The following is a 25,042-nucleotide window of genomic DNA, read 5'->3' as shown; positions in this document are numbered from 1 at the left end:
CTAGTGCCACCTGGGCTGCCAGCAGGAGATGCGGGTTCAATTCCTGGGTTGGGAAGATCCCCTGGAGGAGGAAATGGCTACTCATTCCAGTATTCTTGCCTGGAGAATCCCATGGACAGAGGAGCTTGGCAGGCTACAGTCCATGGAGTCACAAAGCGTTGGACACGACTGAGCACACGTACTGACTGCTGTAGCCACAGCCAATATTAGGATATGGAGAAACTTCAGGGGTAGATGGCTCAGTCAAAAGAAAACTGGGAGCGCCCCCTGCTGGCAAGTGCTTAGTAGACGTCTGTCCCCCAACCTCCTTACCCCACAACCTCCTCCCCAGGAGGATGCTTATAAGCAAAGCAATGTTCTGGCAATGAAATTGGATGTCAAGAGATTACACTGTTGACAAATGCACCAGAATGAGAACATTTCCCAGTCAAAACAATGACAGGAAGAATAAAAGATCTAGGAAAAGTATCGAAGCTGTAGTCAACAGGTGTTAGAAAGCTATTTCCAATGGCCTGGCAACCAGCGAGTGTAGGATGGTAGGATGAAGATACTGCTTACCTCCGAGGGTGGCAGAAAGTAGGAAGTGAGTGCCATACTTTTTGATCAGGTTTTCGGTGACCTGTTGCACGTTGGGTCTCCTTCCCAGGAGGCGTATGTTCCGGATAAACTCTGGGGCAAGAGGCAGTGGCAAACTAAAGAAGTCCTTCCTTTCCAGAGCCAGGTTGTTCACTTTCCAACGTGCAAACTCCCTGGAGGGAAAGACAAGGACAAGCTCAATTGTATTCTGGGACAAGAGGAATAAAATTGGGAGCAGGTGTGTTTCTCCCTTCACTAGCACCGCCTCATCTCCTCTCAGCACACATCTCTGCAGATGGAGACACCGCTGCCTGAAAGAGGCCCTCTGGCCTCTCGTTCCCAGGTGATAAGAAAGCCCTACCCCAGCTGACCTCCCAGAATATGCTTCCACTCAGCTTTCTCATTGGAGAGTGGCTTCCCTTCTCCCGAAGGCAGTCATGGTAGTAGTGTGTAGGAGGGGAAAAACAAACGATGAAAATATTGAAAGTGGTTTGCAGAAATAGGAAAATGAAAGAAAGTGCAGTCATTTGGTCATGTCCGACTCTTTGCCACCCCATGGACTGTAGCCCACCAGGCTCCTCTGTCCATGTGGTTCTCCAGGCAAAAATACTGGGATGGGTTACCATTCCCTTCTCCAGGGGATCTTCCCAACCCAGGGATCACACCTGGGTCTCCTGCACTGCAGGCAGATTCTTTACCATCTGAGCCACGAGGGAAGCAGAAATAAGACCTAGTCACAATTGCAAATCAGTGGATGAGTCACCTCACGGCCTCTGTCACCCATTTGTAAAGTCAGAAGATTGGTTGAGAACAACAGTTCTTAAACTTTTCGGTCTCAGGATACCACCACACTCTTAAAAATGAAGAGCCCCCTGTATTTATGTGGTTTATATCTAATGATAATTACCACTTTAGAAATTGAAACTGAGAAATTTAAATCCATTTTTTTCATTATAAAATAACAGAAATAAAGCCATTACAAGTAATATAAATAACATATTTGTATGACAATCACTGTATGTTCTGAAGCAAAACAGATTTAGTAAGAAGAATGGCATTTTCTTTGCCTTTTGGCAAATCTCTTGAGTTTCTGGCTTAGCAGAAGAGAGCTGCATCTTGTATTCTGTGTTCAATCTGTTGTGATAATTGTGAATATTCTTCTTTGGGACCACACTACACTCAACAAACATACTTTCTTAAAGGTTAATTACAGTGTGGACTCTGAAACTATACCAATAAACTTTTCATTCTCAGTCACATTAAAATCCAGTGTTCTATATTGCACTGTGAATGCATCTTTTTACTCTGTGATTTTGAAACATCATATACTGGTCATCCATCTGCAAAATATAGGACCATTGAGTTATTCAGATCTTCCATATTTTGACATATTTTATTATATAATATCAAAACATTTGTTAATATCGCCACAAATCTCATCTCATCAAAGAAGTCCTTAAATATTGGAAAGCTGTCAAGCTTATGATGACAAATACAAGTTTTCCAAAATTCTAATTTTCACTTGAAAGCTTACATTTTATCACTGGTAATAAATACTGTCAGTTGTTTCCCTTAAAGAAGCAGGCTTGTTTCATTCTTTTATTTATTTATTTTTGAGAAAATGTCTGTCAAACACTACAATCTGCATAACCATAGATTGTCTCTTGGTTGTTCAAGAAAAATTCAGTCATCCCATGAAAAAAATGGCTAGTTCAACTCAATCAGAAAAGTATTTTTCTCTGAGACCACCATTCAGTAACCTCAAACATGCTTTTATGTGTACTTTTCACTTTATCATACAAAATATTAAAAAGACATGAACTCATGGTCAAGATCCAATAAAAATAGATTTTACTGCTTCAGGGGCATTTGTGAAGCTAACATGCATGTATGTGTGTGTGCATTTCGGTTCAAGTATGTAATGATGAATATATGACTACCAGTGTCATTGAGTGAGACTGCCCTTATTAAATTTAAGATACCAGCAGTTTCATTCACGATAGCTTTTGCACATTTACTGCAATGTCAACATGGACATCTTGAAAGGAACTAAGGGGATATGAATTTTAAGAACCTTTATACTAGATGATGGCAAAGTTCCTTTCTAGTCCCATCTGGAATGTTAATATTCATGCTTTTATCCTCACCAAAATATTTGTATTTTAAAGGATGAAATTTAAATGAATATATCCACTAGTAAAAAGAAAAAGAAAAAAAAAAGGAGTTCTTATCCACTGCCTCCCAAATTATAGTAGAAAGGATCGGCTCCACTGCCTTAGAAAACCACAACATGAAAAGTCTTAACATTCTCACTCATCTGCTCTTTATAACAGTGCCAAACCTTGGTCTAACCTTCCCTCCAAATCTATGAAGCAAAAATGACAAGGCCACAGAAAAAAATAATTCAGAATAAATAAATAAAGAGCATGTCCATTGGAGGCTATAGAATCTTCCTATCTAATTCCAGAAACTACTAAAGAGAGGGGGAATTTTACAAACATTACCAGAGAAATAAAGGAAAAGGGATGACTAATAATTCATGGGTTCCCACAAAACCTTTTAAAATTCCCACTGTGTGGCTTTATTTATCTAAGCAGACAAGTTCATAATAGTGCATTATCATTTATTTCCTTTGTGCGGGAAATGCTAAACTTTAATTAAAGTAGGGTATTTGTGAAAAGTATTTTCTATCTCAAATCCCACTGCAGCATAATGAACAGTTGCTTGATTTCACTTCTTATTGGCTGGACAGCAAATCAAACACATAAAGGAGCTTACTAAAAAAAAAAACAAAACAAGACCCAACCATATTCTGTATACAAGGCTCACTTGAGCTTTAAAGACACATATATTGAAAGTGGGGTTTCCCTGATGGCTCAGACAGTAAAGAATCTTCCTGCAATGCAGGAGATCTGGGCTCAATCCCTGAGTGGGGAAGATCCACTGAAGAAGGAAACGGCAATCTACTCCAGTATTCTTGCCTGGAGAATCCCATGCACGGAGGAGCCTGGCAGGCTGCAGTCCATGGGGTCGCAGAGTCAGACATGACTACATACACACAGGGACTATACTGAAAGTGAAGGGATGGACAAAGATATCCCATGCAAATGGAAACTAAAAGAAAGCTGGGGTAGCTTATTTAAAACAAAACAGGTGTAAAGTCAAAGACTATAATAAGAGACAAAGAAAGTCATTACATAATGCTAAAGAGATCAATTCATCAAGAAAATATAACATTTATAAATATTTATGTACCCAACATAGGAGCATCTAAATATGGAAAGCAAATATTAACAGATCTGAAAGGAAAAATAGATAGCAATGCAATAATAGAAGACAACTTCAGTACCCCACTTTCAAAATGGAAAGATCATCCAGACAGAAATCAGCAAATAAACACACTGGATTTAAACTACATATTAGACTAGATGGACATAACAGATATTTATTTATAGAACATCCCATTCAGCAGCAGAATACATTTCTCAAACACACATGGATCATTCTCCAGGATAGAGCATATATTAGGCCACTAAACAAACCTTCATAAATTGAATAAGACTAAAATCATATCACACATCTTTTCTGACCACAATGGTATGAACCTAGAAATCAATTACCAAAAGAAAACTGGCAAATTCACCAATGCATGGAGATTAAACAGCAGGCTCCTGAACAACCAATGGATCAAAGCATATAAAAAAAAAAATCTTGAGAAAAATGAAAGTGGAAACACAAATACAAAAACCTGTGGGAAGTAGTAAGAGCAGTTCTAAGAGGAAAATTTATAGCAATAAATACCTACATTAAGAAAAAATAAAGACCTTAAATAAACAACCTAACTTTATACCACAAGGCACCAGAAAAAAAGAACAAATTAAGCCCAAAGTTAGAAGATCAGAGTGGAAATGAATGACATAGTGACTAAGAAGACAACAGAAAAGACCAATGAAACTAAAGACTGTTTTTTGAAAGGTTAAATAGACAAATTGTTAACTAAATGAAGGGGGAACAAAAAAAGGACTCAAATTAGAAATGAAAGAAGAGACATTACAAATGATACCACACAAAGGATAAGAGACTACTATGAACAATTATACACAAATTAGGCAACCTAGAGGGGATAGATAAACCTACCAAGACAGAATCATTAAGAAATAGAAAATCTTAACAGTCAAATTACTAGTAAAACCAAAAACAAAATCTCCAGTGCACAGAAGTACAGGACCAGATGGCTTCAATGGCAAACTCTACCAAACATTTAAAGAAGAATTAACCTGATCCTTCTCAAATTCTTTCAAAAAAAGAGGAGGGAAACTTTCATACTCATTTTATTAGGCCACCTTTATCCTGATACCAAAACCAGGCAATGACATTATAAGAAAAGAAAATAGCAGGCCAATATCCCCAGTAAACATAGATGCAAAAAATCCGCAACAAAATATTAGCAAACTAAATTCAATAGTACATTAAAAGGATAAAACACCTTAATCAAATGGGATTTATTCCAAAGATGCAAGGATCAATGTGGTATACTGTATTAACAAAATAAAGGATAAAAATCATATGATTATCTCAATAGATGTAGAAAAAGCATGTGGAAAAATTCAACATTCATTTATGATAAAAATTCTCAACAAAGTGGGTACAGAGGGAACAAGTGCAAGCCTGCATGCTTAGTTACTCAGTCATGTCTGACTCTTCATGACCCCACAGACTTTAGCCCACCAAACTCGTCTGTCCACAGGATTCTCCAGACAATAATACTGGAGTGGGTTGCCATTTCCTCCTCCAGGGGATCTCCCCAGCCCAGGGATAAATCCAGGTCTCCTGCTTTGCAGGTGGATTCTTTACCATCTGAGCCACCAGGAAAGCCTCAACATTAAAATGGCCATCAATGACAAGCCCACAGATGATATCACATTGAATGGTAGAAAGCTGAAAGCTTTTTCTCTAGCATCAGAAATAATACAACATTGTCCATTCTCATCACTTTTATCCAAGATAGTACTGTAAGCACTATCAAGAAATATCAGGCAAGAAATAAAAGTCACTCAAATCAGAAAGAAATAAGTAAAATTGTCTCTATTGGTAGGTGGCATAATATTATAAATAGAAAACCCTAAAGACTTTACCCAAAACTGTTAGAACTAATAAATTCAATAAAGATGGAGGATACAAAAATATACAAATACAGTTGCATTTCTATAAACTAATGGTGAAATGTCAGAAAGAGAAATTAAAGAAACAATCCTCATTTACATTTGCACTAAAAAGAATAAAATACCTAGGAATAAATTAAACAAAGGAAGTAAAATATTCAAACACTGCAAACTGTAAGTCACTGATGAAAGAAGTTAAGAAGACACAAATAAGTAGGAAAATATTCCATGTTCATGCATTGGAAAAATCAGTATTGTTAAAATGCCCATATGACCCAAAGCAACCTACAGATTCATTGCAATCCCTATGAAAATTCCAATGGCATTTTTTACTACTTTCTACCAGAGTAGAAAAAATAATCCCAAAATTAGTATGGAACCCCCAAATACTATGACCAGCCACAGCAACCCTGAGAAAGAAGAACAAAACTAGAACTATCACACTTCTTGTTTCAAATTATACTACAAAGCTATAGTAATCAAAACAGTATGATACTGACATTTAAAAATAGACACATTGGTTGAAGGTACAAAAGAGAGAGCCTAGAAATAAACCTACACATGTAAGGAGCCAAAAATATTCAGTGGAGAAAAGATAGTCTTCTTTGAGATAATGGGAATGATAATTGGAAAACTGGATAACTATATGCTAACAAATTAAACTGGACCCCTAAATTACATCATACATAAAATCAATTCAAAATGGATTACAGAATTGAACTTAAAACTTGATACTACAAAACTCTTAGAAGAAAACATAGGCAATAAACTCCTTGACATGAATCTTGGTGATGTTGTTTGTTTCTGGCACCAAACAATTGTCCCTGATTTGTTAAAGACTACACATAGATGTTATTAAATAACAAAGAATTTCTATCCTATCAATTTCTATTCTATTAAGTTGTTGTTAAGGGTGAAAACCACAAGGACTCTTCTATTTTCCACAGTTCCTTACAATGGTGAAATACCCTCACTGAAAGGTAAAACCATCTTTAAAAAGAGGTGGCTCCCACTTTAATTAAATCTAGTAAATAAAAGCTGGTGGTCACATTGCTTGCTCAGTGCACTTCATTCAGGACTGCTGACTAGTATCTCCTTCAGGAAATTTGCCCTGACTATCCCATTCAAAAGGGCACCCCCATCACTCACTCTCTGTCTCTATGCTTTATAAATCTTTTTAGCACTTATCACTAGCTGAAACAATATATATTTTTAATTCTCTTTCTCTCCTGCTAGAACATAAACTCAGTGAGGGCAAGAATGATTCTATCTTATCCAGCAGCAATAAAATAATGTTAGATGTTCCAAAACAGAACAACAGTAAATATTCAATAGATGTTGTTGATTGATTCTCTCATTTATTTTGTTTACTTAAAATAAACAATCATTTCTTATATGTCACAGCTCTCCTAATCCTCTAGTTGTTTGCAAATTATTGACAACTTGATATAAGAATTTACAGGATGAGAATACATAGAAGCAAAAAGCAATCAGTGATTGATGTGACATAAAAGTAAAGCATTCTAAATGTGTATGCTTATCAATGGGAAAATTAAATTTGATATATAAAAATATAACTTATGGGCATACTTCTGTGACTTCTTACAGATAAATCAAGGCACTGATATTTTCTTATGCTTTGGTAAACTGAGTCTGGGTCCTCTTCCATTGTTGTCAGTGGACATGGACAACTTCTGATGACTGTCCACAGTCCACACACTCAAGTCCAGTGAGTACAGAGCGCCCATTCAGACTCTGCTGTGCTTTATACTCAATGTTAATGATCACAAGCTCCAACCCTCTACACTATGTCTAACAACAATTTTTGCCATACTCATAGAGTTAAAGATCCCCAAAGAGGCAATGATCCTGAAGTTTTGTACTTTTCCTTAGTCTTAATCTTTTGTCCAACATGAGACTTGATGTATTTTATTGTATCACATATTTTATCCAAACCAAACCAAAGATCTGATTGTATCTCATGTAAGTTGAATATAGTGAAATTCAGAAAACTTGGTAAGTTGCCTGATGTCACAGGACTATCAAGAGGGAAACTGGGACTGTTAGAAGAAACATTTGGATACTATTTGCCAATCTTTTTCATGTCATTGTGTACACTAAAAATTCTCTGTATGTTTTGAACTGGGATTAATGAGTGAGGCTTTTCAGGCCTGCAGAGGCAAGCATAGGTAGTCCTGCTACCCCAGACCCCGCCCAATTGCCCAAGGGCTGAGGGCATCAATACACGGACACACCTGTCCATGATGCTTTTGTAGCAGCACCACATGCCAGCCTGCACAGAAGTGGAGACCATCTCTTCCATTCCTCTTACATCATAAGAAAACCATGAAGCAGAATTAGTTGCTCTAAAGCAATATAACCATTTGGCATTAGAACCAGAACAAAATCTAGTGTCCTAACCCTCTCTTGGTGCTATTAACAGCAACTATGATTATGATGACAATCATAACATGAGACCCAGAGAAGTTAATAACTTGCAAAAAGTCACACAGTAAGTGGCAGAGCTGAGATCAAAACCCAGGTCAATACCATACTGCTGTTTCTATAACACTGTTTTCCTTTGTGTCCTTTCAATTAAGTGTATTTTACTTTATTCTAATTTTTTTCAAGTGTTTACTATCTTTTAACAAAGATATTTTCATTGCCCAGAACACTTAACTTCCTTTTATTACCTACACTAAACAGGGATGTACTATATATCCAAAGCATCGTGCAAGGCAAAACCTTTTTTGGACAAAGGTAGTTTCAATACATGCATTTGTGGGAGGGAAAATTGAGACCCAGAAAAAAAAAATCAAGTCTATACACAGGGTACCATGCAAGGAGTCAGAGACAAAGGCCTGAATCTAGTTTCTGTGACTGCTCTGGATATCATAACACAGAATAACAAACGACTTAGAAAATGAATGATACTGTCTTAGGAAGCTTTTTATGAGCCAATAATAAAAAAAACAATGGTTAACATTTAATGAATTCTTAGCATGTGCCAGGCATTCCAAGTATCTTGCAAGTATTAACCAATATAATATTCAAAAGACCCCTATAAGTGATAAAATATAATTATCCTCATTTTACAGACAAGGAAATCAAGGCACAGATAATTTGCCCAGTAGGTAATACCCAATGTCAGGAATTAAACACAGGCTGCCTGGCCGCAAGATCCACAGTATTCACCAAGAGGTTATACCACCTCCCCTCTGAAATTCACAGGGGCAGTTGTGATTTTGTGAGTGGAAGCACATGTGTGCAGGCAGGTGTGTGTGTGTGTGTTGTGTGTGTTGTGTGTGTGTGTGTGTGTGTAAGTGGTAGGAGAATTTCACTGGAGAAAAATGCTCTCCCCAAACAAACAAAAACCTCTTCCATAAACTGGTAGGATGTTGAATCAGAAGTAAGCATCAGGCTTCTGCTGGCTGCAGGGAGGCTCAGGCTGCGAGGGCGCCCAGTGGTCCTCTCTCCTACCTCACTGAGTTCCCTGCCTGCCCTTTGGGGCCCTTCACTGAATCAAAATAATGGAGGAAACATCTGTGAATAGAGTTTGAGCCAAAGTGGTAAAAATTGTGCTTACAGAACTTATTAACCTGGTTCTTTCCAGCATCTGAAAACCTCAGAAGGCAATACTGGAAGGCAGCTTGAGCTATTCAAAGAGTAAATGTTCATTTCCAATTTTTCATTTAGTAGTGGGTTTTTTTTTCCCATAATAAAATAATCAAGGCTCTTTTTTTCCCTAGGAAAAGGATGTTTTCTATATATCAATTACATTAACACATACTACTTCAATTAAGCCATCATCTTTGTTTCAATTAAGACATCAAGTAAATTTCCATTTCAATTTAGCCATTTCTCCTAAAATCTTCTCCTACTGTGTCTGTTTCACAGTCAACAGTATGAGAAAGCAAACATTTTAAGCACTAGGGAAGCCCATATGGAAAGGACCCTTAAAGCAGCAAAGGCAGCTACACAAAGGGCAAAATCAGGGTGACCAGAGCTCTCCAGTGTGGACTCTGCCTGCAAAGGTGTTCATCCAGTACTTCCAAAAGGTGCTGGAATTAACAGAAGTTTAGGCCATTGCTATTGCATTTTAAATTAGCCTAGAGTGAATCACACATATTTATGTCAAAGGGTTTAGCACACCCATACAATAATTAATAACCAAAACAAAGTTTAGGGAAGATATGATCCAGATTGGGCTTCCAAGGTGGTATTAGGGGTAAAGAGAGTGTAAAGTTGCTCAGTCCTGTCCTACTCTTTGCAACTTCATTGACTGTAGCCCACCAGGTTCCTCTGTCCGTGGAATTTTTCAGGCAAGAATACTGGAGTGGGTTGCCATTTCCTTCTCCCAAAGTGGTAAAGAACCTGCCTGCCAGTGCAGGAGACATAAGAGACTCAGGTTCCACCCCTGGGTTGGGAAGATCCCCTGGAGGAGGTCATGGCAATCACTCCAGTATTCTTGCCTGGAGAATCCCACAGACAGAGGAGCCTGGCGGGGTATAGTCCATAGGATTGCACAGTCGGACACAACTGAAGTGACCTAGCAGAAGTGATTGTAGTTATTGTAGTTATCTTTGTCTCAAACTGCTTAACACATTGGTCCAGATTGCCAATACATGATGCTTCTGGTTGTACATGAGTTTAGGGATTTTCTGGGAGCCAAAGGGGCCCCTGACAGGAGAGCTAAACCGGCAGCTAAGTGCCAAGCCTCAGGTGATAGGAGCTTCAGCAGGGCTTGGGGAGCAGGCCAGCTATGGATTTGAAGAAAAAGGGCCTCCTATTTGAATACTAAATGGGTATAAGGTGTTCCCAGTTTGAAAACTGTAAATGAAAAGGGATGCCCCCCAGTATACTACCCAAAGCAATCTATAGATTCAATGCAATCCCTATCAAGCTACCAAGGTATTCTTCACAGAACTAGAACAAATAATTTCACAATTTGTATGGAAATACAAAAAACCTCAAATAGCCAAAGCAATCTTGAGAAAGAAGAATGGAACTGGAGGAATCAGCCTGTCTGACTTCAGGCTCTACTACAAAGCCACAGTCATCAAGACAGTATGGTACTGGCACAAAGACAGAAATATAGATCAATGGAACAGAATAGAAAGCCCAGAGATAAATCCACGTACCTATGGACACCTTATCTTCGACAAAGGCGGCAAGAATGTACAATGGAAAAAAGACAACCTCTTTAACAAGTGGTGCTGGGAAAACTGGTCAACCACTTGCAAAAGAATGAAACTAGAACACTTTCTAACACCATACACAAAAATAAACTCAAAATGGATTAAAGATCTAAATGTAAGACCAGAAACTATAAAACTCCCAGAGGAGAACATAGGCAAAACACTCTCCAACATAAATCACAGCAAGATCCTCTATGTCCCACCTCCCGGAATATTGGAAATAAAAGCAAAAATAAGCAAATGAGACCTAGTTCAATGTAAAAGCTTTTGCACAACAAAGGAAACTATAAGCAAGGTGAAAAGACAGCCCTCAGACTGGGAGAAAATAATAGCAAATGAAGAAACAGACAAAGGATTAATCTCAAAAATATACAAGCAACTCCTGCAGCTCAATTCCAGAAAAATAAATGACCCAATCAAAAAATGGGCCAAAGATCTAAACAGACATTTCTCCAAAGAAGACATACAGATGGCTAACAAACACATGAAAAGATGCTCAACATCACTCATTATTAGAGAAATGCAAATCAAAACCTCAATGAGGTACCATTACACGCCAGTCAGGATGGCTGCTATCCAAAAGTCTACAAGCAATAAATGCTGGAGAGGGTGTGGAGAAAAGGGAACCCTCTTACCTACTGTTGGTGGGAATGCAAACTAGTACAGCCACTATGGAGAACAGTGTGGAGATTTCTTTAAAAACTGGAAATAGAACTGCCATATGACCCAGCAATCCCACTCCTAGGCATACACACTGAGGAAACTAGAACTGAAAGAGACACGTGTACCCCACTGTTCATCACAGCACTGTTTATAATAGCCAGGACATGAAAGCAACCTAGATGCCCATCAGCAGATGAATGGATAAGGAAGCTGTGGTACATATACACAATGGAATATTACTCAGCCATTAAAAAGAATTCATTTGAATCAGTTCTAATGAGATGGATAAAACTGGAGCCCATTATACAGAGGAAGTAAGCCAGAAAGATAAACACCAATATAGTATGCTAATGCATATATATGGAATTTAGAAAGATGGTAATGATAATCCTATATGCAAGACAGAAAAAGAGACACAGATGTATAGAACATAGTTTTGGACTCTATGGGAGAAGGCGAGGGTGGGATGATCTGAGAGAACAGCATCGAAACATATATATTATCAAGTGTGAAACAGATCGCCAGTCCTGGTTGGATGCATGAGACAAGTGCTCAGGGCTGGTGCACTGGGATGACCCAGAGGGATGGGATGGGGAGGGACGTGGGAGGGGGGTTCAGGATGGGGAACACATGTAAATCCATGGCTGATTCATGTCAATGTATGGCAAAAACCACTACAATATTGTAAAGTAATTAGCCTCCAACTAATAAAAATAAATGAAAAAAAAAAAAGGAAAGCGATGCCCCCAGATCACAGCTACTGACGTGCCTGTCACCAACCTCTCCCTCCCCTGAAGTACTGTGGCCCTCTGTCACACACAAGGTCAACAAGAACTGCTAGCAAGAGTCCCCCACCCTGCAGAGTCCTGAACTCTTAGCCATGAAAGAGGGAAAGGGCACAGCTGGTGGCTTCCATCCAGGTGAGATTTCCAGCAGCAATGTGCTGAAGAACCACTTTCTGGGCTTGTAAACTGAGAATCTGAGAATCTCTTATAAATTGAGAATATCAATCCAGCCCCCTTGAAGAGTCATGGCCCATGAGCTTCCCTCCCTATGAAACCTTAAGGGAGAAAGTATTTTTTTAAAAATCCATAGTTTAATCAGAAAGAGTTAAAGATGTAGAAAATAAACTAATGGTTACCAGGGGTCAGTTGTTCAGTCACCCAGTAGTATTCAACTCTTTGTGGTCCCACAGACTGTAGCATGCCAGGCTCCCCTGTCCCTCGCCTTCTCCTTAAATTTGCCCAAGTTCATGTCCATTATATCAGTAATGCCATCCTGCCATCTAATCCTCTGATGCCCTCTTCTCCTTCTGCCCTCAATCTTTCCCAGCATCAGGGATTTTTCCAATTTTTCTGACTGGCTGTTCGTATCAGGTGACCAAAATACTGGAGCTTCAGCTTCAGCATCAGTCCTTCCAATGAATATTCAGGGTTAATTTCCCTTAAGATTGACTGGTTGGATCTCCTTGCAGTCCAAGGGACTCTCAGGAGTCTTCTCCAACAGCACAGTTCGAAGGCATCAGTTTTTTGGTGCTCTGCCTTCTTTACAGTAAAGCTCTCTCACAACTGTATGTGACCACTGGGAAGACCATAGCCTTACCTATTTCTACCCCCACTATACCAGGGGATAGTGGGGCTAGGAATAAATCAGAAGATTGCGATTGACATATACACACTACTATATAAAAAAAGATAACTAATGAGGACCTACTGTATAGCACAGGCAACTCTACTCAATACTCTGTAATGACCTATATTGGAAAAGAATCCAAAAAAGAATGAATATATGCATATGTGAGCTTCCCTTGTGGCTCAGCTGGTAAAGAATTCACCTGCAATTCTGGCGGGGTTCGATTCCTGGGTTGGGAAGATTCCCTGAAGAAGAGAAAGGCTACTCACTCCAGTATTCTGGCCTGGAGAATTCCATGGACTGTATAATCCCTGGGGTCACAAAGAGTTGGACACGACTGAGCAACTCTCACTGTCACTTTCATAACTGATTTAATTTGCTATACAGCAGAAACTAACACAACACTGTAAGCCAACTATACTCCAATATTTTTTTAATCCATAGTTTAAAAACAAAAACAAAACTATACCTCAATGAGGCTGAAAGTTAGTAACGAACACCGCAACCTACAATATGGGTGGTGGTACTTCGACCTCATGTTAAGAGCCAATTATTATTACCAATTTTCCACAGACATGTCTTTTCATCTCTGCGAGGAAAGCACAATTAGGCTCATTTCCAAGCCCACCAATATGGCTGCCATTTGGAAAATCACATTTCCTGTATCCTGAGAGAGTGGCTCAGCCCAGCCCCCTCTGCTGTGGCACCCCTGCCGACTTGTTCCATCCTGTCCCAGTGTCAGTGTGCCCCTGAGTGCCCAGAGCCCATTTGTTCCCCCTAAATTAGAATCCAGCCTGGTTTTACCAGGGAGGGATTCAATGCTGTTTCCATTGATCACCACCTGCTCACTCAGGCAGCAGTTCTAGGAAGAGGCTCTGGTACTACCTGAGAGGCTGGAAGAGGCCTTAAGGTCACCCATAAGTCCAGGATGCCCAACTCCAGCTCCATTTTGAGCACAATGGCAGAAACAGTAGCCTGGTGTGGTCAGCAATGTCTCCCTTTTCTAGTCCTTATCCCTCCTTATCCATTTCCAACAACTGCTTTTTGGGGGGTAACCACCTCCAACCTTTAGTATTCAAAGGGGCTGCAGTGCTAACAGGGACTGAACTATCATCCTCTAAAAGGCTGTTTTGATATGAACCATACTTGTAAGAAAAAATACATAACTGATTTTCCTTGAAAAATGAAGGAAGACACAGGACAGGTCATTAAATAAAATAGTTAAGAACTTTGGAGAGAAAAAGATGGATTGGCCTTAAGCCAAGTACAAAAATAGATTTCCTGTCATTTTTCCTGTGACTTGACATTGTCTATGGAAGCTGTCAACCAATGACTATGGGAAAATTTCTTACACACCACCCAGTTCTAGATGAATGCAAATATCTTTGTTCTCAGAGCCCACCTATCTCCTGGAGAGTTGCCTTTCTCCAACTAGCTTGATACTGGAAAATATGACATGAGTCAACACTGAGTGTTGGACAGTTGATTTTCCTAAGGATTCTAGGAAAGAAGCCTTCTCTTTCTTCATCTTTCCACCAATATACTTTGTATTTCAGGCTATTGCTCTCTTCATAGAACTCAGTCCATCAATCTAAGACATCACCGTGTTTTCTTTTTCATAGGACTCATATTCTTTGACTTAGAAAATTCACAGGAAAAAGAACAACCAAAGCCAACATATACATTGAAGAATGCCTGTTATTTACCTCAGTGACTCAGTTAAGGTGGTTTCATGCTCTTAAGGTGGATATTTTAGAGACTGAGGGATATATCATGCTTTGGCTCCTGTACAGAAGGCAGTATTTCTAAACACATCACATCATCAAGAGATTTCCATCTCAACAACAGATCACTATAATGTACTTGGCTATTAGAGTCTTTACTGCTATAATGAATAAGACATGATTAATCTGAACTATAAAAAGAAATTATAATAAAACCATACCCTCTTGTATTGGTGTACAGCTTTCCCTTAGTTTTGTAAAAAAGGAAAATTGTACACAATTTTTATACAAGTTCAACAATTTTAGAAATGCAAAGACTTCAAAAAAGAGGAAGTGGATTTAACACTACTTGACTTTTTATGAACTTTTTAGAGGTTAACAAATGAAGAGACAGAAGTTGAGACAAAGGACCAAGTCTCCGTTGATCACTGGCAGAGTTTGGTGAGAACCCACATCACTGCACAAGTGGTTTTCTACCTTTGTCTATGACCTGTGTTCAAGTTCAAAGACCACTGCCCATCTTTGTCATGTTGATACTTCCCAGGAAATTCTTTTGTCCCGTTTACCATGGCGGTGGCTGGGAGAAATCCCCAGGCAGAAAAACTCCAGTCCAGGAGCCTTTGGTTAAATAATGTCTCAGCCCCTGCAACTCTAGGAGGCACGGAAGCAGAAAGCAGGCCAGCCTGCCCTGCATGCTCCCGTGCCCCCGGTCCACCCACTGGAAGAATTCAAGAAGCCTGGCATGGAGGTAATTTAGCAGCCTGCTGTGTTCTCAAACAACGGCCCGTAAACAATGATTGGCCAATTTCATTCTAATCTTCCCAATTTTGCTCTAATTAAAATCAAGCTGTAGCTTTCAAACAGTTTAATTAAGGCTGATTGGGAGAAATGGGGAGGGGAGACTCAAGCTTAAAGGAGGAGGACGGGATCCCTGGTGAACCTCACACTGCACGGTCCGGGCTCAGGGGTGTGGAGAGGGTGCTGAGAGTGGTTATGCTTGCAGAATCAACAGGATATACAGCAGACACGTTGAAATGAAGGACCAGTGAATCTATGAGACTAGAAGGAACTGAAAAGGGAGCTAAGACCTGTGTTTTCCAAGGCACAGAAAACCCAGCTCTGCCCTGACCTCTAAACCTGCTCCCCACAGCTCATCTTCTTAACTGAGGAGAAAATAGTTTTGTTCACTACTCTTCACCTCCTGTTGTGCTCATCTTTGCTCAGCAAGCTGACAGTCCATGCCAGGCTTCTCCCCAGCAAACATCCATGGGCTTCCCATCATCTATTTAACCCCAAGAGAAATCCTCCTGACTGGCAGTTCCTTCTGTTATTTGACAAGTTTATTCCTGTTGCAATGAGAAAGCCCTTCTGGTATTTGGGTGCATTTGCTTTTTATACAGGCCACTCGTCTTTGGATTAGCTATTTTTAGTTCCTTCAATACAGCTTCCAGATCCCTAGGCTGTCTAGTCAAAGCTATGGTTTTTCCAGTAATCATGTATGGATGTGAGAGTTGGACCATAAAGAAGGTTGAGTGCTGAAGAATTGATGCTTTCAAACTGTGGTGCTGGAGAAGACTCTTGAGGGCCCCTTGGACAGCAAAGAGATAAAACCAGTCAATCCTAAAGGAAATTAACCCTGAATATTCACTGGAAAGGCTGATGCTGAAGCTCTAATACTTTGGCCACCTGATGCAAAGAGCTGACTCACTGGAAAAGAAGCTGATGCTAGGAAAGATTGAAGGCAGGAGGAGAGGGGAATGACAGAGGATGAGATGGTTGGATAGCATCACCGACTCAAAGGACATGAGTTTGAGCAAACTTTGGGATATAGTGAAGGAGAGGGAAGCCAGGTGTGCTGCAGTCCATGGGGTCATAAAGAATTGGACACAACTCAGCAACTAAACAGCAACAAAAACCCACAACATATTTCCCACTTTTCTTGTAGAATTGATGCTTCAGGTCCTGAATAGAGTTACCACATTTTCTGACGTGCGCCATGACCTACATCACTAATTTTCAAGAACTGCACAGAATACAAGAAGTTAAAGAAAATCTGTGCAGAGGAAAAGTGCTTGGTCTGAGAAACTCCAGAATGGTGAACTGATACTGATCTGTGACAAAAGTCTTGAGCACTTTGAAAGGTGACTAAGCAAGCAAGCTCTCCAGGAACCAGAAAAAAAACCTTAGGTTGACATCAATTTCTTGTTTATTATCTCTTTCCTTATTTACCAGGACCCAGAAAAGAACTCAGAGGCCCAAGGTGATGACAGAGTGATGGGATATGAGTCTTAGTCCTGAATGAGATCATGAAGGTCCAAGATGGAAAAGAGAGAATTGAGAGAAAAGAAACAAGGACAAGAAGCAAGTTTGAGAGACATAATATGAAAGAAGGGGAAAGAGAGAGAAAAGAACTTCTGGAGGGAAGTCTCAGTATGCTAGTAAGTCAAAGAAGCACAGAGAATAATAACTGTTTTCAAGCATCTGGAGACCTTTTTGTGAAGAAGAGGCATTTTCACTTATTCTAGATAAACAGGAGAAAGCAGACTCAGAACCAGCAAGTAGAATTATGGGGAAAAAAAACAACTGAGATTCCATTTTATAAAGATCTGTAGAGTGTTTGGGGCTATTGGATGGAAATTGGCTTCAGAACACACTCAGGACTGGACTTGCCTGAGCCAAGGCTGGTTGATCACTTTCCCGGGGATTTGTGAAGTGGTTGTCTGCCTTGGCTAGGAAATAAATGATTTTAAAGTTTGCTTATGGAACTCTATTCTACTGTTGGTGGGAATGTAAATTGGTACACCCACTATGTATGACAGTACGGAGGTTCCTTAAAAAAAAAACAATAGAATTACCATATGATTCAACAATCCCACCCCTGGGATAAAAAAGCCCTAATTCAAAAAGATACATGCACTCCAACATTCACAGCAGCACTAGTTACAATAGCCAAGGCATGGAAACAACGTAAGTATCCATCAACAGAGGACTGGATATGGAAGACGTGGTACATATGCACAGTGGAGTATTACTTGGCCCAGAAAAATGAACAAAATAATGCCATTTGCAGCAATGTGGATGAACCTAGAAACTATCATGCTTAGTAAAGTCAGAAGAGAAAGACAAAACCATATGACAACACTTACATGTAGACTTTAAAAAGTGATACAAATGAACTTATTTACAAAACAGAAACAGACTCATAGACATAGGCAACAAACATATGGCTACCAAAGGAGTATGACAAGGCTGTATATGTCACCCTGCTTCTTTAAATTATGCACGCAAAATCCTTCAAACTCGGCTTCAACAGTCTGTGAACTGAGAACTTCCGGATGGACAGCTGGACTTAGAAAATGGAGAGGAACCAGAGATCAAATTGCCCAAATCTGTTGGATCCTAGGAAAAGCAAAGGAATTTCATAAAAACATCTACTTCTGCTTCATTGACTACACTAGAGCCTTTGACTGTGTGGATCACAACACACTCTAGGAAATTCTTAAAGAGATGGGAATATAAGACCACCTTACCTCCTCCTGATAAACCTATATGCAGGTCAAGAAGCAACAGTTAGAACTGGACATGGAGCAACAAGCTGGGAAAATTGGGAAAGGAGTACATCAAGGCTGTATAATGTCACCCTGCTTATTTAACTTACATGCAGAGTACATCATGCAAAATGCTGGGCTGGATCAAGCTGGAATCAAGATTGCCAGGAGAAATATCAATAATCTCAGATATGCAGATGACACCACCCTAATTTCAGAAAGTGAAGAGGAACTAAAGAACCTCTTGGAGAAGGTGAAAGAGGAGAGTTTAAAAGCTGGCTTAAAACTCAAAATTCAAAAACTAAGATCATGCATCTGGTCCCATCACTACATGGTAAATAGATGGGGGAAAAATGGAAACAGTGACAGACTTTATTTTGGGGGGCTCCAAAATCACTGTGGACAGTGACTGCAGCCATGAAATTAAAACACTTGCTCCTTAGAAGAAAATCTATGACAAACCTAGACAGCATATTAACAAGCAGAGACATCACTTTGTCAACAAAAGTCTGTAAAGTCAAAGCTATGGTTACTCCAGTAGTCATGTACAGATGTCAGAGTTGGACCATAAAGAAGGCTGAGGGCCGAAGAATTGATGCTTTCGAACTGTGGTGCTGGAGAAGACTCCCGAGAGTCTCTTGAACTGCAAGGAGGTCAAACCAGTCAATCCTAAAGGAAATCAACCCTGAATATTCATTGGAATGACTGATGCTGAAGCGCCAATACTTTGCCCACCTGATGCAAAGAGCCAACTCAATGGGAAAAAACCCTCATGCTGGGAAAGATTGAAGGAAAAAGGAGAAGGAGGCAGCAGAGAATGAGATGGTTAGATAGCATCACTGACTCAATGGACATGAATTTGAGCAAACTCAGATATAGTGAAGGATAGGGGAGCCTGGCATACTGCAGTCCACGCCTTAGGGACTGAACAACGACAATGTGTGGAGTGTGTGTGTGTGTATGTGTGTGTGTGTGTATAACTGAATCACTGTGCTATACACTTGAAACTAACACAATATTGTAAATCAACTAAACTTTAATAAAAAAAAAATAAACTTTCCTTCTAATTCACATTTCTGGGCACCTTGGCTCCATTCTGCCATCCCATGTTGCCAGGCTGCCCCACATCCTCAGACACTGTTTCTGCAGCTCTGGGCTCTTACTCTAGACCAACCACTAAATCTGTGGTTCTTTGATTTAGTCTCCAGGCCTGCAGGCACCAGAATGGACATCGCCCTACTTGGTGAAAACGGAAGGCAGAAGAATGTATTATCAGCCTCTAGAGCCACATTTCCTCTATGGAGTCCCATTTGAGCATCAGTTTTCTGATGACTGAAGCTGACCTTCAAGGACTTGACAGTCTCCTTTCCTCTGCATGTGGTCTTTATCAGACTCACCCTTTAGGACATAAACCGAACACAGCTAAGCAAAGCCTGGCTCATCACACTGAAGTTTACCTCCGTTACTAACAAACCAACTATGTGACCCCCGTCTAGGGATCATTAGGTATTTACATGCCTCTGTGGGTCCAGAGAGACTCCCCAAAGAGTCTTCCTTCCTCTTCCTCCTCCGTCACTAGCATGTCCCCAGTGAGGCGCAGCCACTGCCAGCACGCACGGAAGATGAGAATTCTCCCAGGGACCATGGCTGGTAATGAAGGGCTTGGTGCAAAGCTAGTTCTGGCTACCTCATTTTAATCCCTCTAGGGCCTCCTGCCTGGCCAGTGGGACTTTGTGTTCATTCTGACGTCCACAGCTTGTTTGCTTTTTGCAAGGGGAAGGGAGAAAGAGGCACATTTCTGGGCTCAGGGGAGAGCCTGGCATGGTGGCAGAACTAGGGCACATTAAACAAGCACAGAGGGAAACACGCAGCATTGAGACGGAGCTCTGCCAGATTCCGGCATCCTCTCTAAGCCACGGTCTAGGCGGCTAATCTGCTCACCCTATTCCTACAAATTCTAAAGCTGACTCGGGAGTCCCAGCCTCTAGGTTTCTTCCACGGCTTCATCTGATTCCATGATGCGCTGTGGACACAAAGGCTAAGTGGGAATGACCCAGAGCATATACCAATCTTGTCTTTACATGAAACTCCACATTTACAAAGTGGCCCAATAAGCAGAGGTTATATCCATCATCCATGGTTTCTTCTGGCTGGATGAAAATATCCCTTGAAATATAAGACATTTCCAAGTGGATAGCATGTGTTTATGAATCAGTAGCTACTGGATCCTAAAGTCAGGGGCTAGAGATTGGCTTAGCACTGGATTTTTATAAGCCACTGCCAGGAAAAAAAAATAAGATACTGCATTTTGGAAATGGCATTAAGTGTTCCTCCAGTAGAGGATTTGATTTGCAGAAATTCGATTTACACCGCACCCTTAGAGAAATACACCACAGTGCAAAGCCAACACATACAAAATTCTCTGTGGGTGAGCTGCTCCAGGAAGGCTCATCTGTAGCTTCCTCCCACTAAGGGTTCCCCAGAGCCCAAGTACAGATGGAGCGCTCAGGTGGAAACACAGAACTACAGGGTCTTTGAGTGGGATGAGACACCTTCTAGCCCCCTGAGACCCATCTTCTCCATCCCAAAGATCTGCCAGAATGCCAGAAGGAAGAGTAGGAGGGGCAGAGAGCACAGGTAGTTATAAAAGAAGGCACCATTTCTCTTGGAGCATTAAGAATCCAGGTTCAGATTGTGTATTTGATCCAATAATAATCATACAATGGTCAGATCCTCTATTGTATTGAGTGCTAGTTCTTCCTCTTACCAGTTGCATTAACACCCTCTAAAACTCAGTGTCTTCATCTGTAAAACATGTACACCAAGAGTATCTCCCTGGTACATTTCTCATAATGATAATTTTAACATATATGAGACTCTTAATCTCAGGGTTGTGGGTTTGAGCCCCACATTGGGTGCATGCTTTAGGGCTTCCTAGGTGGCACAGTGGTAAGGAACCTGCCTGCCAATGCAGGATACACAGGTGAACCAGGTTCGATCCCAGAGTGGGAAAGATCCCCTGGAGCAGGAAATGGCAACACACTCCAGTATTCTTGCCTGGAAAATTCCATGGACAGAGCAGTCTGGTGGCCTACAGTCCACGGGTCACAAACAGCTGGACACTATTGAGCACTCACATGCACAATTACATATTATTATGCACTTAGTAAGATGCTAGGAACATTGTGAATATTCAATATATATAGTCAGTGTTTATTATTGTTATTACTATGTCACAATATAGAGAGAATACTTTCTTATAATTTATGCATTTTCCCTTTCAAAACAATCTTCCTTCTTTGCCCCCTTACTCCTCTCATCCCATGAAGAAACGAAACGGGAGGTTGGTGACAGCCTGCTGCCCTGTGGCCCACACTTTAATACTGTGTAGTCTACACCTTTCTCAGGAGGTCTGGTATTCCCATCTCCTTAAGAGTTTTCAACAATTTGTTATGATCCACACAGTCAAAGGTTTTAGCATAATCAATGAAACAGTTCAGTCACTGAGTCGTGTCTGACTCTTTGTGATACCATGGACTGCAGCACACCAGGCTTCCCTGTCCATCACCGTCTTGTGGAGCTTGCTCAAACTCATGTTCATTGAGTTGGGGATGCCATCCAACCACCTCATCCTCTGTCATCCCCTTCTCCTCCTGCCCTCACTTTCCCAGCATCAGGGTCTTTTCCAATGAGTCGGCTCTTCTCATCAGGTGTCCAAAGTACTGGAGCTTCAACTTCAGCATCAGTCCTTCCAATGAATATTCAGGATTGATATCCTTTAGGATTGACTGGTTTGATCTCCTTGCAGTCCAAGGAACTCTCAAGAGTCTTCTCCAGCACCACAGTTCAGAAGCATCAATTCTTCGGTGCTCAGCTTTCTTTATGGTACAACTCTTACACCCATACATGACTACTAAAAAACCATAGCTTTGACTAGATGGACATTTGTCAGCTATACAGCTATATATAGCTTGTTGGCTATATATAGCTTTGACTATGCGGACCTTTGAAAGAGGTAGATGTTTTTTCTGGAATTCCCTTGCTTTCTCTATGATCCAGTGAATGCTGGCAATTTGATCTCTGGTTCTGCGGATGATACCAGTCTAATGACAGAAAGTGAAAGAGGAACTAAAGAGCCTCTTGATGAGGGTAAAGGAGGAGAGTGAAAAGGCCGGCTTAAAGCTCAATATTAAAAAAAATCCAAGATCATGGCATCTGGCCCCATCACTTCATGGCAAATAGAAGGGGAAAATGTAGAAGCAGTGACAGAGTTCCTCTTCTTGGGTTTTTAAATCACTGCGGATGGTGACTGCAGTCATGAAATTAGAAGATGACTGCTTCTTGGCAGGAAATCTATGACAAACCTAGACAGTGTGTTAAAAAGCAAAGACATCACTTTGCTGACAAAGGTCTGTATAGTCAAAGCTATGGTTTTTCCAGCAGTCATGTACGGATGTGAGAACTGCACAATAAAGAAGGCAGAATGTCGAAGAACTGATGCTTTACTGTGGTGTTGGAGAAGACCTTTGAGAGTCCCTTGGACAGCAAGGAGATCAAACCAGTCAATCTTAAAGGAAAGCAACCCTGAATACTCTTTGGAAGACTGACAGTGAAGCTGAAGCTCCAATACTTTGGCCATCTGACGCTAACAGCTGACTTATTGGATAGACCCTGATGCTAGGAAAGATTGAAGTCAGGAGAAGAAAGAGATAGATGATGAGATGGTTGGATAGCATCACTGATTCAATGGACATGGACTCAGATAAACTCCAGGAGATGGTGAGGGACAGGGAAGCCTGGCATGCTGCCGTCCATGAGCTGGCAGAGTTGGACACGACTTGGTGACTAAACAGCAACAAGAACAGTCAATGCTCTGAGATCCCTGTACACAGAAAGCTTCTGTCTCTTGTACACCCACACGCTCCAGTCAGCAATCCCTTCTAGGGCTTTCTCCTGCTCAGCTGGTAGAGCTCCACCTGAGGTCACCTGCCCAGCCCATCTGCAGTATCCAATGATGCCTTCTCTGGTTGCTTCATGTAGGAATGGGCAAATCAGTCTGAAAGACCAGAAGGCTGTCTTTGAGTCAGGAGAGATTGTGAGAAGAGGAATTCACACAACTGTCTCAGACTCGGGTCCAAACCTTCATCTCCAGCCCTGCTTCATGGTGATAAATCTGTCCCACTGGCTTTGAGCACCTCACGAGCACGCTCACCTGTTTCAAATCCCAGAGGAGAAAATGGATAACTGGCATTGGGAACCAAATTCACACCCAGTGCTTTGGTCACCCGCATAGACCTCAGCCCACTTCCAACCACTTGCTCCTGTGGGTCTGCCTTCCTGGAAGGCAGAGCTCCCTGAGGCCTGGGCCGCATCTCATTCACAGCTGTGCCCCCCGCCCTGGGGGAATGGCCAGCACACAGAGATAATAAGCATGCATTGAGTGAATAAATGCCCCACCACATGCCACTCACTGTTCTAAACAACATGGACTGACATAATTTTCTTGTAGGAGATGTGAGAAGCCCTTAGGTGGGATAAATGTGACAGAAGCTGAATAGCGAGGGAAAAAAATGGAGAATCCCTGACCCAGAAAAAGCTCTTGAAGGAAAAAAAAAAAAAATGAAAATACCACGTGGCTAGCCAGCGTCCCTGTCTGTCTGCATCTGTGTCGCGACTGTTTCTAGATGAAGCCTACCTCATTCCTTTCTACATCTATGCGCCTCTAAGTAGCAATTCATTCATGAATAAAATTAATTATTTCTCAAAGCAAAAATTAATCCTCTTTTTCTCTGCCTGACTGACTCAAGATCTTTCCACTAAATCTCATCTGAAAACAAAACTGAACTGGCTTTCTCCCCCTGGCCTTCCTGGCTTTTTCCCTGCCTTTTTTGCAAGAGTGTTTTGTTTTTTTTTTTTTAACATTTTCTATTCACAGACCACCTGTGCAATCCTATTTCAATCCCACATGAATGACCCGGATATAGTCCCCCAGAAGACATGAGAAAATTTGGGGCAAGAGTCATTTTGTCCTTGGGGAACATGGGACTGATATCCTGAGAATTTATTCTGATACGGCATTCATGGACCAAATCTATCCATCACTCACTGAGAATGTGCTAAATATCTTCTTCTCCCCAGAGCCTGGGATGCTACATTCTAATGTGCTTTTCCCGTGAGTGTGCTGTCACTCAAACTGGACAGCTGAACTCCCGGAAATCAGTAGAATCCTGTTTTCTTTTTCACAGCCTGCTATGGTGCCCAGAATAATGCTTTCCACAAGGTAGATGTTCCATAAATGCTTGCAAGAGGACCAAGTGAGCAAACACACAGTGTGGGAAGCTTACTCTAAATTCAATTTTTAAAGCATGGGTGACCCTGGATTTTCAGTTGAACAGGTGGCTTTATAAGATCTCAAAGCACGGCATACCATTTTCTCGCCAGATGCATGTTCAAAGTCCATTTTTTCCCAGGTAGAAACACAAGGAATTGCCTTTGGTCCTACCTTCTCCAGATATATAATTACTTCTACTTCATTTTAC

General features: G+C 40.8%; 1 protein-coding gene across 1 annotated transcript in view; it reads right to left on the bottom strand.

Moving 5' to 3' along the window:
* The window catches only part of BRINP2 (BMP/retinoic acid inducible neural specific 2), a 139,203-nt gene that overhangs the window by 30,572 nt on the left and 83,589 nt on the right, over positions 1-25,042 (bottom strand). Inside the window, exon 3 of the mRNA XM_043924413.1 lies at positions 559-749. Within this exon, the coding sequence (XP_043780348.1) occupies positions 559-749 (191 nt within the window). The remainder of the gene's footprint in view (positions 1-558; positions 750-25,042) is intronic.

This window comes from Cervus elaphus, chromosome 14, assembly GCF_910594005.1.
Source record: "Cervus elaphus chromosome 14, mCerEla1.1, whole genome shotgun sequence".
NCBI classification, from domain to species: Eukaryota; Metazoa; Chordata; class Mammalia; order Artiodactyla; family Cervidae; genus Cervus; species Cervus elaphus.
The sequence above is the reverse complement of the archived record's forward strand: the minus strand, read 5'-3'. Positions and strand labels throughout refer to the sequence as shown.